Raw genomic sequence first — 11,809 nt, 5'->3', positions numbered from 1 at the left:
GACAACCTGCTGCCCAGAAAATGTGTCGAGGTGAGAGTCCGGGACGTATGAGTCAGAGCGTAAATATTCGTAATCTATTCAAATATAGCATAAATATTCGCCTTATGTCAACATGCCCTCCCTATACACAATACACCCAAATGATCAGTTATATATTATTATCCCTTAATCTCAGCTGATTTGCCTTATGCTGAATGGTCTAATCGCCAAAATCAATGTTATAAAATACTATTAATAGGATAAATTTGAGCCCATTTCGTGTACTCTCCAATTTTTCTTGGTGTAATGCCGTCAGATTTCGTTATATCATTTAAAATTATTAACTTTGGAAATAAATCCCAGGAATAATGTCAACCTTAGCGATAGTTTCGACAGCCGATCTGCCGTCTTCGACAATCAACATTCTCTGCGATGATTGTTTGTTTGAACTGTCATCAGATGGCTCTAGATGTCCTCTTGTTTTATCGCTCCGTTTACTGAGGCAGTTGTTGACCTTTGCCGTTTGTCTCCCAAGGTCGGCTGGGACACGCTGATGCTGCAGTTCAAGGAGATGGTTGACAACGACAAGAAGAACAAGGACCACGACAACATCTTTGACAGTCTCAAGATGGCGGTCATCGACGAAGCAGCCAATAAGCATCACTGGGACCAGAAGGCTCCCGATTCGCTGGTGCGTGCCAATTTCGTGACGGTGCCACCCGCGCGTTTTTAAGTGTAAATACGACCTATAGATGGCGGAACTGTCGCTGTCTGGTCAGAAGATATGTATGCTGCCCTGACTATATTTTGCGTAAAATATTGTATACTATTAAATATGAAATTAAAATTAAATATAAAGTAACATTAATTTGATTACATTATATACATTACAAACAAAACGGTTAATCACTCCATAAACTTTGATAATTACTGCTATTGCTTTTTGCTAATTACTTTGCTAATTGTCACGTGCTCCTACTTTTTTCCCGGTCGTACAGCGAGTCATACAGCTGAACGCTCTGGAGGACAGGGCCGTGCCAGACAAGCAGCAGTGGGACCTGGCCATCAAGTTTATGGAGACCTTCCTACAGGAACGCCTCGACCAAAGTGAGGGTTTGCGCGCACAGTGAACTGTGTTATGTGGGTGTATTTGGTGCTGAAAGAGGGAGGCTGGGAGGAAGGAGATAGAGAGAGTGAGAGAGAAAGAGGGGCAGAGGAGGGAGAGAAATACAGGGGAGAGAGAGAGAGAGAGAGAGAGAGAGAGAGAGAGAGAGAGAGAGAGAGAGAGAGAGAGAGAGAGAGCGTGAAGTCAACAACCGTGGCATTACTGCCCGCCCGCAAGCCGTCATTATCCCTGCTGGCATTCCCGCATCTAAACCCGTCTTCCTCCGCCGCGCAGGCGATGAGCAGATGAGAGAGCTGCTAGGACCCAGCATGCGCGAACAGTGGATGTACTGGAAGACGCAGACGGACGCACAGCGGCAGCGCCGAGCCACCGTCGCCGAACTCAGCAAGATTCTCCAGGGAAACCAGGTAGGGAGGGCCCCACCTGACACTCGCGATCGACTCACGGCGGTGCGAGTTTTGTTTTCTATGTGCGGCGAAAATCGCCGGCGCGCGAATTCGACTAAAGATGTCTATACGCGCGAAGTAAAACGGATAGTTACGCGTTTTTTTTTTACTACGTAATCGATTTCTGGTTCATTTTCGGTTAAAAAAATTGTTGCCGTTGTTGTCTGGCGACTAAGTTACTCGTCGAGAGAGAGACGAGGATCAAACTGGAGGGTCAAACTAGCCCGTTGATATGTGTTTCTAGATCCACGGTCACTTAATCGAGCGTGAAGAGTTGACCACTGTGCGAAAAAATCTCCAGACGGAAGGATACGATATCAACTTTGAATTTGTAAGAGTTCGTGCGATCGTTCGTTTGTGCGGCGCCGCCTAAACCCTCGGGTTAGGCGCGCTTCGTTGGATCGAGGAACGTGGCGGCTTCCTGCTCCTGCGCGTGCGCATGCCGGCGCCACCTGGTGTCCAAGTGCATACACCTTGATGCCTTCTGTTGGTGTGGTGCCTTTTGGTGTCCAAGTGCATACACCTTGATGCCTTTTCTTAGGGGGCGTTGTAGCCCACTCCCGGTAGAGACGAAACCATTGTCTACTGGGAGTGTATTGTTGAAGATGGAAGTGTAATTTGGCATCCAAGTGCACACACCTTGCTGGGCTCTCTTAGGATGGTACCACCTGGTGTTCAGGTGTATGCATCTTCGTGCTTAGGACACCAGTTCCGCTGATCCGGCATGCGCGACCATGCGCCGCGTTGGCCATCGGGAGCCGCCACGGTCTGGGTTCCGTGTGCATGACTCGACTGTTATTGTTTTCTTCGTTTAGAAGCCTAAAACCCAACTAACCGTGGACGAGTTAACGGCCACGAGGAAAAACCTACAAACGAGGTCCGTAGAGGTTGACAATGAATTTGTGAGTGCCACAGTTTGGGGTTTATCGACTTTATTTTTCTTACATTTCGTTTTATTTCTTCTTTTTCCGACTAGATGTCTAATGACTTCTCTTTCTCTTTTATTCTCTGTTTCTCTCTATCTATCTCTGTGATTATTTTGTAAATTCACGTATGATCCTAGGCACAATAAATTGGAGATAGGTAATTACAAATACTGGTAATATAAGTAATATTAAGTAAGCACTAGTAAATATGCAAATTATCTTTTCTGAAATCACGTCGCCGCATTTTATTCTATCATAAACAATATTTACTTTTGGATTCACGTCGAAATTTAATAATTTCATGCCAGTCGATCAGAGTTGTCCTTCAAGTTTGAGCTTGTCAACGTTCCTGTTCACGCAGATACGTATATAGAGACTCCCACGTTCGTACAATGTACCCTCACGCTGCGCTTGATTGTTTCAGATCCGAGAAACGTGGTTCCACGTCTACCGACACTTCTTCCTGAAGATGTCGCTGCAGCGATCGCAGGACTGCAAGAAGGGATTCTACCACTACCAGCAGGGCTACAAACGGAATCGCGTAAGTGCAGGCGCGCATTTCACGCCATTCCCCCCGTCTAACTTGTTAGATGCATCGTGTTGTGTCATGTTAAAGGCATCAGACCTGGTTCCACAGTCGTGGTCAATCGTTGATGCCTGAACGTCGTGCGTCCCATGCCATCGTGTGTCTAAGTCGTGTTGTGATGGCCCTGTGCAAATGAATCCCCATATATTAGTAGTGTTCCAGCATCAGTAGTTCACTCGTTTGATGCATGCGTGGGATTGTGATTTGTTGATGCACGTCGGGCATTGCGTGAGACACGTGTTTAAAGGGGGCTTATGTCGGGCTTGCGAGCCAACTCGACTGCGAAGCACACTGCGCTGCCAAGTCACTAGCGGACCTGCCGAGTTGCTTAGCAGCGGTCAGACTGCCAAGACCGCGATCTGCCTGCGTGACTGGCCGCCACTAGTTGCTCGGAATAGAAACATGGCGCAAACCGGGCACGCAAACTAGTCGCTGAGCGATTGCTTCAGTCTGCTCAAAATCCAGTTCGCTTCGAGTCGAAGCGGCTCGCCAAGCCCGAGAAAGCCCCCCTTAAGCCACGCTATCTGTTTCTGGGCCGTGTCGTGCTGCAGATGGATTGGCAGTTCAGTTCACTCATTGGATGCGTGAACGTTCGGCATCCCACGCCATCCTCGTGTCTAAGCCACGCTGCTAGCTTCGGCTGTTTCATCGTTGCCCAGCGCAGAGGGGTAGTGTCATGACGGTGGTACATGTGTTTAAGCCACAGGGTGTGTTCCGGCTGTGTTCATGTGCCAGATGGAGTGTCATGAGGTGTTAACATGCTGTTTAAACCACGCTGGTGTGCTTCGGCTGTGTGCATGTGCAGAGGAGTGTCATGGGACGTGGGTTACATGCGTTTAAGCCACAGTGTGTGTTCGGCGTGTTCATGTGCAGGATGGAGTGTCATGACGTATCGTGTGTTCTGGAGAATCCAGCGGAAATGCCTGCAGGTAACGAGCATATGCGCTGCGGCAGCAGGTGGATGAACACCGAGGGCAGCACGCCGTAGAGAAGGAGATTAAACAGTCGTGAGAGATGACGTGTGTGTGGTGTGCGCCTCATACAGGTTGTGCTATAAACAAAATCACATGAAAAATCACATTAACATCGCTAAATGTTGCTGAGCATGAGTGGGACTCATTGACGTGAAAAAATTGTATAACGGCAAGTATGAAAGCGTTTTTTCGTCGAGATGAATTCCAAAAATTTCTTAACGTCGCCAGCTGAATAGTGGTTCAAACCAGTTATACTTAATGCGTTGTTCACTAGTGAAAAAAATACACGGGGCTTGAGCGCGATTTAGCCCCCCGAAATGCCAAAAAAGAGCCACCGGAAATTCCAAAAAGAGCCCTCGTAAATTTGCATAGAGTTCACATGCCAAAACCAAATTTTAGCAGTGCCTATTGTATGCCACGCGACCTTGAAAAGAGCCCCCGAAATAAATATATTTTTTTTTTCCCTGCTTGTTACTAGTTCTCAATAGCAACCCCCGTATAACCCTGATGAGGGGCGTGTCTTTTGCCTTAGGGCTGGAGTGATACTTAACAGTCGAGAACGCCCGGTGAGAGGAAGGAGCACTGCTGACCGAGGCGACGCGTCCAGCTAGCAGGACTGAGTGAGTTTCCAGCTGTTCGGTCTGCGCTTTCCGTTAGGAAGGCGATGTATGCTAGCGACCGCGAAATCGGTGCCGCGCGAAAAAAAACTGCGACGTCCGCTGAATCTTGCCGGAGGATTCTCGTTATTTTGTCTCTCATCTCTCTCTCTCTCTCTCTCTCTCTCTCCTCTCTCTTCTCTTTCTGCTCTCTCTCTCTCTCTCTCTCTCTCTCTCTCCTCTCTCTCTCCTTCTCTTCTCTCTCTCTCTAATTCTAACCCTAGCTACCTGGACCCTAACTCAACCTTAACTTAATGCCCAGACCCTGACCCTGACGCCTGCCCTCCTATACTCTAACCCTACCTCTAAACCCTAACTCTACCCTAACTTTAATGCAGACCCTGACCCTGACCGCTGCACCTGACCCTAACACTAACACTAACCGTAATCCTAACACTAACCCTAATCCGTAACCCCTAACCCTAAGCATATCCCTAACACCAACCCGTAACCCTAACGTTTAATGCAGACCCTAACCCTGATCGGGCATCAGCATCCTACCCTAAACTTCTCTATTCCGAACGTAAATGTCGTTTTCTTTCTCTCAGAACGGTTCGTCAGCATCCAGAGAAGCTGGAGGAGTTTGTCGAGGCCAGCTGAACAAGGCAGAAGCTGAAGCCACAGGCAACGGACAGACAACGCTCGCAGACGCTAGCAGACGAACCATCCGGGAGTGGACGACGCGGGCGAGTCGTGCGCATCTTAATCATCAGCACTGCCCCAGTCTTCCCTCTTCTTCTCAGACCGTGCTATGGCGGGAAGGGAATCTGCATTGTAAGGTGGGGAGAGAGAGTCTGTGGGTCTGCTTGGACGACACCGCCACGCAGGAGGAGGGTGGGGGCCGGCAGCACGACTACGAAAGCGAAACGAAGCGTAATAATCTCCATCAGCCATTTTCGACCAAAGATGGCATCCCTCGGTTAGGCTAGTCGGACTCCGCGCGCGGCCATACATCGCGTTTCCTGTCGCCGTCACCGTGCGATCTCGTTGGCGGCATAGTTCAACCGCGCACCGCGGCAACCGACAAGAGAATCGCAGCCTCGCTCGGCATCGCGAGCCGCGAATGTGACGCCCTCTACGTAGAAATACGTGTCGTTTTCGTTTCGCCCGAAAAAGCATGCGCCTTGACGCTTGCCGATGGTCGGTGCAGTTTGGGGGCGATTTCGAGTAATAATGGTCTCAATTTATTTTGCTATGTTCGCACGAGCTTGGAGGGAAAATCCCGGTGAGCATCAATTTGTTTGTTCCAGGGAGAGTGAAGCGAGAGCGTATATATGTATACAAGATTTTCCTCGTATATAAGATGACCCTAGTATATTTACTGCTTGATGTGTAAATAAGAAATAACTCACATGTATTATCTGGCTCTACCATAATAGATCGTATAAGGTGTGCGTTATGTATCCATTGCGTTACAGCTCAGCTGCCTTCGTAAGGCAAAATTACCACTCGCGAAAGAACTAAACACTGATTTCATAAACATTTTAAATCATAGACTACGTAATGTAACATCAATATGCCTATTTTCCTACAAATACTATATTTCTCACATGCGCCATTAATTCCCACATCTTCTTCCTGCATGCCCCGTTTCTTTTTAAGTGGTAAGGTTGGCCTAGCAAAAGTATTGTCTTGGTGGCCTAAGCGCGACGAGCGATCGCAATGGCTATATTGCTCATGTACTTTACGCGCGATTCGTACAAGGAACTCTGTGATAGAATATACAGTAAACATTAACACCTACATTTTTAGCTCACCTTGACATGACGCAAGATGAGCCTATTGGCCCATGTCGTCGTCCGTCGCCTCCGTCGCCGTCGTCCCGTTCGTCCGTCCGTTCGTCCTCCTCCTTCCGTTAACCATTTGCTACGGTCAACGATAACTTCAGAACCGTATTGACCCCACATGTTTTTGAAATTGGGTATAGTTGTATACCTATGCTCCCATATTGTAACGGCCTATTTTGGAGCAACGCAGTCCGACGTAATTCGAGCTACGGCAATTTTTTGAGCCAAAAAATGGAATTGCCATGTCAGTCAGGTTCAACCGATTTTGGCTTCATTCTTTGTAGTGGTGATGAATAAGGCCAGGGTTTGATATTTAAAAAAAAGAAAATAATGGCAAATTAGGTAGGCTTTTGCAATTATAAGCATATTATGTTATAGACAGCGGCCGATAACAGTCTGGGTGTCACACTCGTCTGTTCGTTTTACCAAAGATTTCGTTGACAAATATCTTTAAATGGCAAAATTGGTATTTTTCCTCTCCACCCTGCCGATAAACGTCTAATATGTTAGAGTAAAGTTTTACAAAACATTGTCGGAACGCAGCATAACCTATTTATTTCGAACGCCATCGCTAAGTAAACATCAAAGGCGGGTATAGCGCCATCTACCGTCACAAATTTGTGATTATTTCAGTTGTATGGTTTATAAATTATGTTATTGCGCGAAATACAGATGGCAACCTGTGTGCTACGCCTAGAAAAACTGCATAAGTAAACACTTCCATGCCAACCATTAACTTTTGACAAAAGTGTGTGTTATGGCACGGAGAAACACCATTGTCATGTGGTATATAGCAGCTACGCTGTGAATAAGCGTATCCTCGTCAGAATCTTACACGCTTACACATGGGAAGCTGCCGCTTTAGGCAGTTCAAATCTGATATATCTATAAATAACGTTAAATGGAGTTCATTTAGGTGTAACGCCATCAACTCGCACCACATTCAGGACTATCAAATCTCAAACGTTTATTTTCACATAAAAAAATTACACATAATATACAAGAGTATATAATTGGAGTTTCTCCCATATCATACTCTTGTTTTTCTATAATGTACGGTGCGATGGTTGCTCAATTAAAACTGGACGTTCGTTCTCACTCACGTCATTTGTGTCCTTTTTTTGTGGTGAGCCTAACAGTTGTCATTGCACACTTTTCCTTCATTCTCAGAATCGTTGAACGTGCCATACGTTTTTCTGTCATTTTTCAACTTATCTTTCCCCGGCGACTACTCCATCTACACTTTCAACAGATCACGTGTAAATAAATTGTTAGTTAAATAGTACGTGTAATAGAGAGAATTTCAACCGCCTCACGACCACCGACTCCCAACGTTTCGTTTTACCGTGACGGTTAAGGGCGCGTTAATACCACGCACCAACGCACGCACGCACGCACGCACCGCACGCACACACAAATCCACACACACAGCATCACGCACGCACACACACAGCAACCACACACAACAACACCACGCCGCACGCACACACACATCACAGCACAACATCAGCCGCACGCACGCACAACACACACAGCACACACACAGACGCACACACGCAAACGCACACACACACACACGACGTCACGTCGGGTAACGAGACACCGTCCCAGGCCACCTCCCCCCCCCCGCCGGAGTCGTCTTCTCAGCTTTCGCAAAATCAGAAATGCTTCTTGTTTATCCAAGATGAAGTTATAGCGGACAGCGGCTCCCGCTTCGTAAAACATCCTCGAGTGATCGCAGTCGAGCTACGTAAATAAATCTTTACGAAGATCCCACCATCGGTGTGTGTCTGCTGAGTTGTGAGGTGGTGTGCCGGTGCGTGTAGTGCTGCGTCTGTGTGTGTGCTGTAGTGTGCCTGCGCCGTGCGTGCGTCTGTGTGGTGTGTTGCGTGTGGGTGTGTGGTGTGTGTGTTGTGTGTGTGTGGGTGTGTGTGTGTGTGTGTGTGTGTGTGGTGTGTGTGTGTGGTGTGTGGTGTGTTGGGCCTGTGTGTGTGTGTGGCTGTGGTGTGTGTGCGTGCGCGTGCGTCGCGTCTGTGTGTGTGTGTGGTGTGGTGTTGTGTGGTGTGTGTGTGTGTGTGTTTGGTGTGTGCGTAAAGTCCCACCTCTGCGTGATGGGAATGCCTATCTCTCGGCGGGGGACAGTACTGCGGAACGTGGCCAGCAGCTAGTGTTAGGATTAAGGTTAGGATCAGGTTAGGGTTAGGGTTTTGCATCATGATATTCTGTCCCCACACCATAGATTAATTTTGGTGGTATTGCACCCCTATTATATAGAGATGCGAATTTAATTATAAGATAGTTAAGTGTTAGGATTAGTGTTGGAGTTAGTGTTATGTTAGCTCGTTAAGTTTTGAAGATATACCGTCAAAACTGTATGCAGCGTGACCGCCCCCCCCCCTCCCTCCACGCGCCGGGGGGTAGCAACACCCCTCGTGATGCTCGGACAGCCCGCGAGTAACGCCCATAGCCGACGGCTGAGCTAGGCAGAGGAAAGAAGTTGAAGTCTCGATGGCTGCGGTACTTACCTCGTAACCTGGCAGTGTTCTGGGTGTGTTGTTCGTCTGTCTGGCATCGCGTTTGATGGAGCTGGAGCGGTTACAATACGTATCTTAGACCTACTCCTTCTAGCATGCGCGAGGTAAACTATGAAGTTATGTGTGTTCGTTAGCGTATTCGCAATTTTCAAGTCACTTCTCTCTCTCTCTCTTCTACTCTCTCTCCTCTCTCTCTCCTCTCTCTATCCCTCTCTCTCTCCTTCTACTCTCTCTCTCTCTGCTCATCTCTCTCTCCTGCTTTGTCTCCCGCGCTCTCTCTCTCTTCTCTCTCTCTTTTCGTCCTCTCTTCTCTTCCTCTTACTTCTCTTCACGCCCTCCTCTCTCTCCTCCTCTCTCTCATCTCTCTCTCTCTCTCTCTCAGTTCTCTCCTCTCTCTCTCGTCTCTCTCTCTCGCAGTCTCCCCTCTCCTCATCCTCTCTCCTCTCCTCTCTCTCTCTCTCTCCCTCTCTCCTCTCTCTTTGTCTCGCTTACTCTCTTCTTTTCTTTCTCTCTCTCTCTACTCTCTCCTCTCTCTTCACTCCTCTCTCTCTCTCTTTCTCGCTTCTCTCTCTCTCGTGTCGCTTTGGCCCCTCTTATCTTTTCTCTCTCTCTCTCTCACTATATATATATATATATAGTATATATATATCGATTTGTATTAACTATTGCCAACTAATTTTTTATTGAAGAAAAAACTATTGTTGATCGGTAATCGAACTATTTTAGCTGCAAGCTAGTTGATCAATATACTGACGCGAGTTTCATTTTTACGAGTCGAATATGTCTTTTTACGGTAGTATAAACAAACGTAGCACTGGGATATCGCACCCCGCGTGCTTGATCGGTCATAAGGTTATGCTCCGAACCATGTCGCAGGTAGTGATTAGCTATAATAATTTGTTATGTCTCCGTTCGTGAGAAATTTCTAACTCGTAACTCATCGTGGGGCCGAAATTATCAAATATTTCAAACGAGCTGGTAAGATGAGCGACTGTATCAAATCAGTCAGCAGTCAACATAACACAGATCTCCACAGAGACGAGCAAAGTAACCGAATTGGGGCCTTGCGTGTCAAATTTTTCAGGCATGTCGCACGGACAGGCCGGGCATGCAGGCTGGCCAGACCCGCCGGGAGTGCAGGGATGGGCATGGGCGGACCTCCCGGAAGAAAAGAGCGCGCAGTGTCAACAGTGCGGATGGTAAGGTCGTTAAAATAATATATATATATATATATATATATATTATATAATATAATATATAACGTCGCTCCTTTCGATATAGGACGAGGGTTTCGCATGTGATTATCTTATCGGATGTGAATTAAAAAACAAATTTGTTTATAATAATGAATTTTGATTAAAAATATATTACTCAAGAAAGCGGCGAGAAATTCACCATTATTGAAAATACGATGTACGCCTCAGTTTAATCTATACAACCAGCGTGCGACAATCTTTGTGTTTTACGCTAGAGATTCGTTGCTAGTTAGTCACTAGTTATAGCTACTAGTTCTACGTGTTAGTTATGTTCTAGGTCCTACACGTACGTAAACACAGTTACTGCTCATATTAATTGCGAATGCGAGCGACGAGTTGCTGAAAATCAAACCTGTTTGATTTCTTGCAACTCGTTGCAAGCGACCAGAATCGCTACGAGTTGCAGTATCCCACATTCCCGCAGACTTGCGACTTTTTTATGCACATCGCAGCCGAGTTGCATGAAAAAGTCGCAAGTCTGCGCTAGGCTTTATACTGACTCCTCCACACGACTCCAGTTTCAGGACCACCGAGAAATGTCAGATACCCCGCACCGTGCGAGAGAAGAAGAGTCAACCAGTGCGCGTGGGAGAGAGCCGATGGGATGGACAATGGCATCGTTTATGTAACAATGATAACACGTAGCCTACCCTCTCTTCATTCCAAGCGCGATTTTACTTCTCCAACGTGTTTTATTCTAACGCAAGACGTCTCAATAATGCGTGACGACGCATCGCCAAAAACACATTACTGATTCGGCACAATTCTAAACGTGAGACAGAAAACCACCCAATCCTCCCAATGATAACATCACAATGTCGCATTTTGCTTTCGCGCCAAAAGTTATGCGGCTCTTCACGTCAAATATATCTCTCTTACCATTACTCTCTACTATTACTCCTATACTCCTATTATTATTTACCGCTTATTATTTTCTACTTACTCTCTTACTATTAAATTGACTACGTTACGAATTTTCAATGGTAAAATTTGTAAAAAAAAATTGCCATTTTTTACATTAAAAGTAAGAACTAACGTTACTAAATATATCCTCAAACTCTCACCTGAGAAAAATGTTTTTACGTTGGTTAAATTTGCAAAAATCTAGACGATTTGGTAATTTCTGTTGTCTAACACTATTCCCCCAGTACTGTTCAGATACTGGCGTCTCTCGTTTTTTTACCGTCAAATTAGGGCATATAAAGAAGGTAGGTTATATAAGCATGAAAAGTAAACAGAAACACTAATTGTATTTTCATACATTTTATTTTGTACAAATAACACACGAATATACTACTTGATGGTGCTAGAAATTCGTGACGTAATCACTTTAACTCTGTACTTATCTCTCAGCAATGCTTTTGGACGAAGATGAGTGACGATACGGGACTGCTCGTGGTGGTCTGGTAACCTTAGCAACGAGAAGCGAGGCAATGGAACGTGTAGTCGCTGGTTTTTCACCTTCAACTACCAGGAGTGCGTCGATCCGGCGGGGTTAGACTACGAGCATGGCGTGGGATGCCGAACGTTACGCGACAC

General features: G+C 46.4%; 1 protein-coding gene across 1 annotated transcript in view; it reads left to right on the top strand.

Annotated features, from left to right (window-relative positions):
• LOC106817004 (dynamin-like 120 kDa protein, mitochondrial) overlaps positions 1–11,809 on the top strand; it is a 28,710-nt gene that overhangs the window by 14,386 nt on the left and 2,515 nt on the right. The window contains exons 16-21 of the mRNA XM_014821650.1: positions 2–30; positions 515–670; positions 978–1,086; positions 1,379–1,512; positions 2,367–2,453; positions 2,902–3,018. Coding sequence (XP_014677136.1) covers positions 2–30; positions 515–670; positions 978–1,086; positions 1,379–1,512; positions 2,367–2,453; positions 2,902–3,018 — 632 coding nt within the window. The remainder of the gene's footprint in view (position 1; positions 31–514; positions 671–977; positions 1,087–1,378; positions 1,513–2,366; positions 2,454–2,901; positions 3,019–11,809) is intronic.

Source organism: Priapulus caudatus, unplaced genomic scaffold (genome assembly GCF_000485595.1).
Source record: "Priapulus caudatus unplaced genomic scaffold, Priapulus_caudatus-5.0.1 Scaffold1559, whole genome shotgun sequence".
NCBI classification, from domain to species: domain Eukaryota; kingdom Metazoa; phylum Priapulida; class Priapulimorpha; order Priapulimorphida; family Priapulidae; genus Priapulus; species Priapulus caudatus.
The sequence above is the reverse complement of the archived record's forward strand: the minus strand, read 5'-3'. Positions and strand labels throughout refer to the sequence as shown.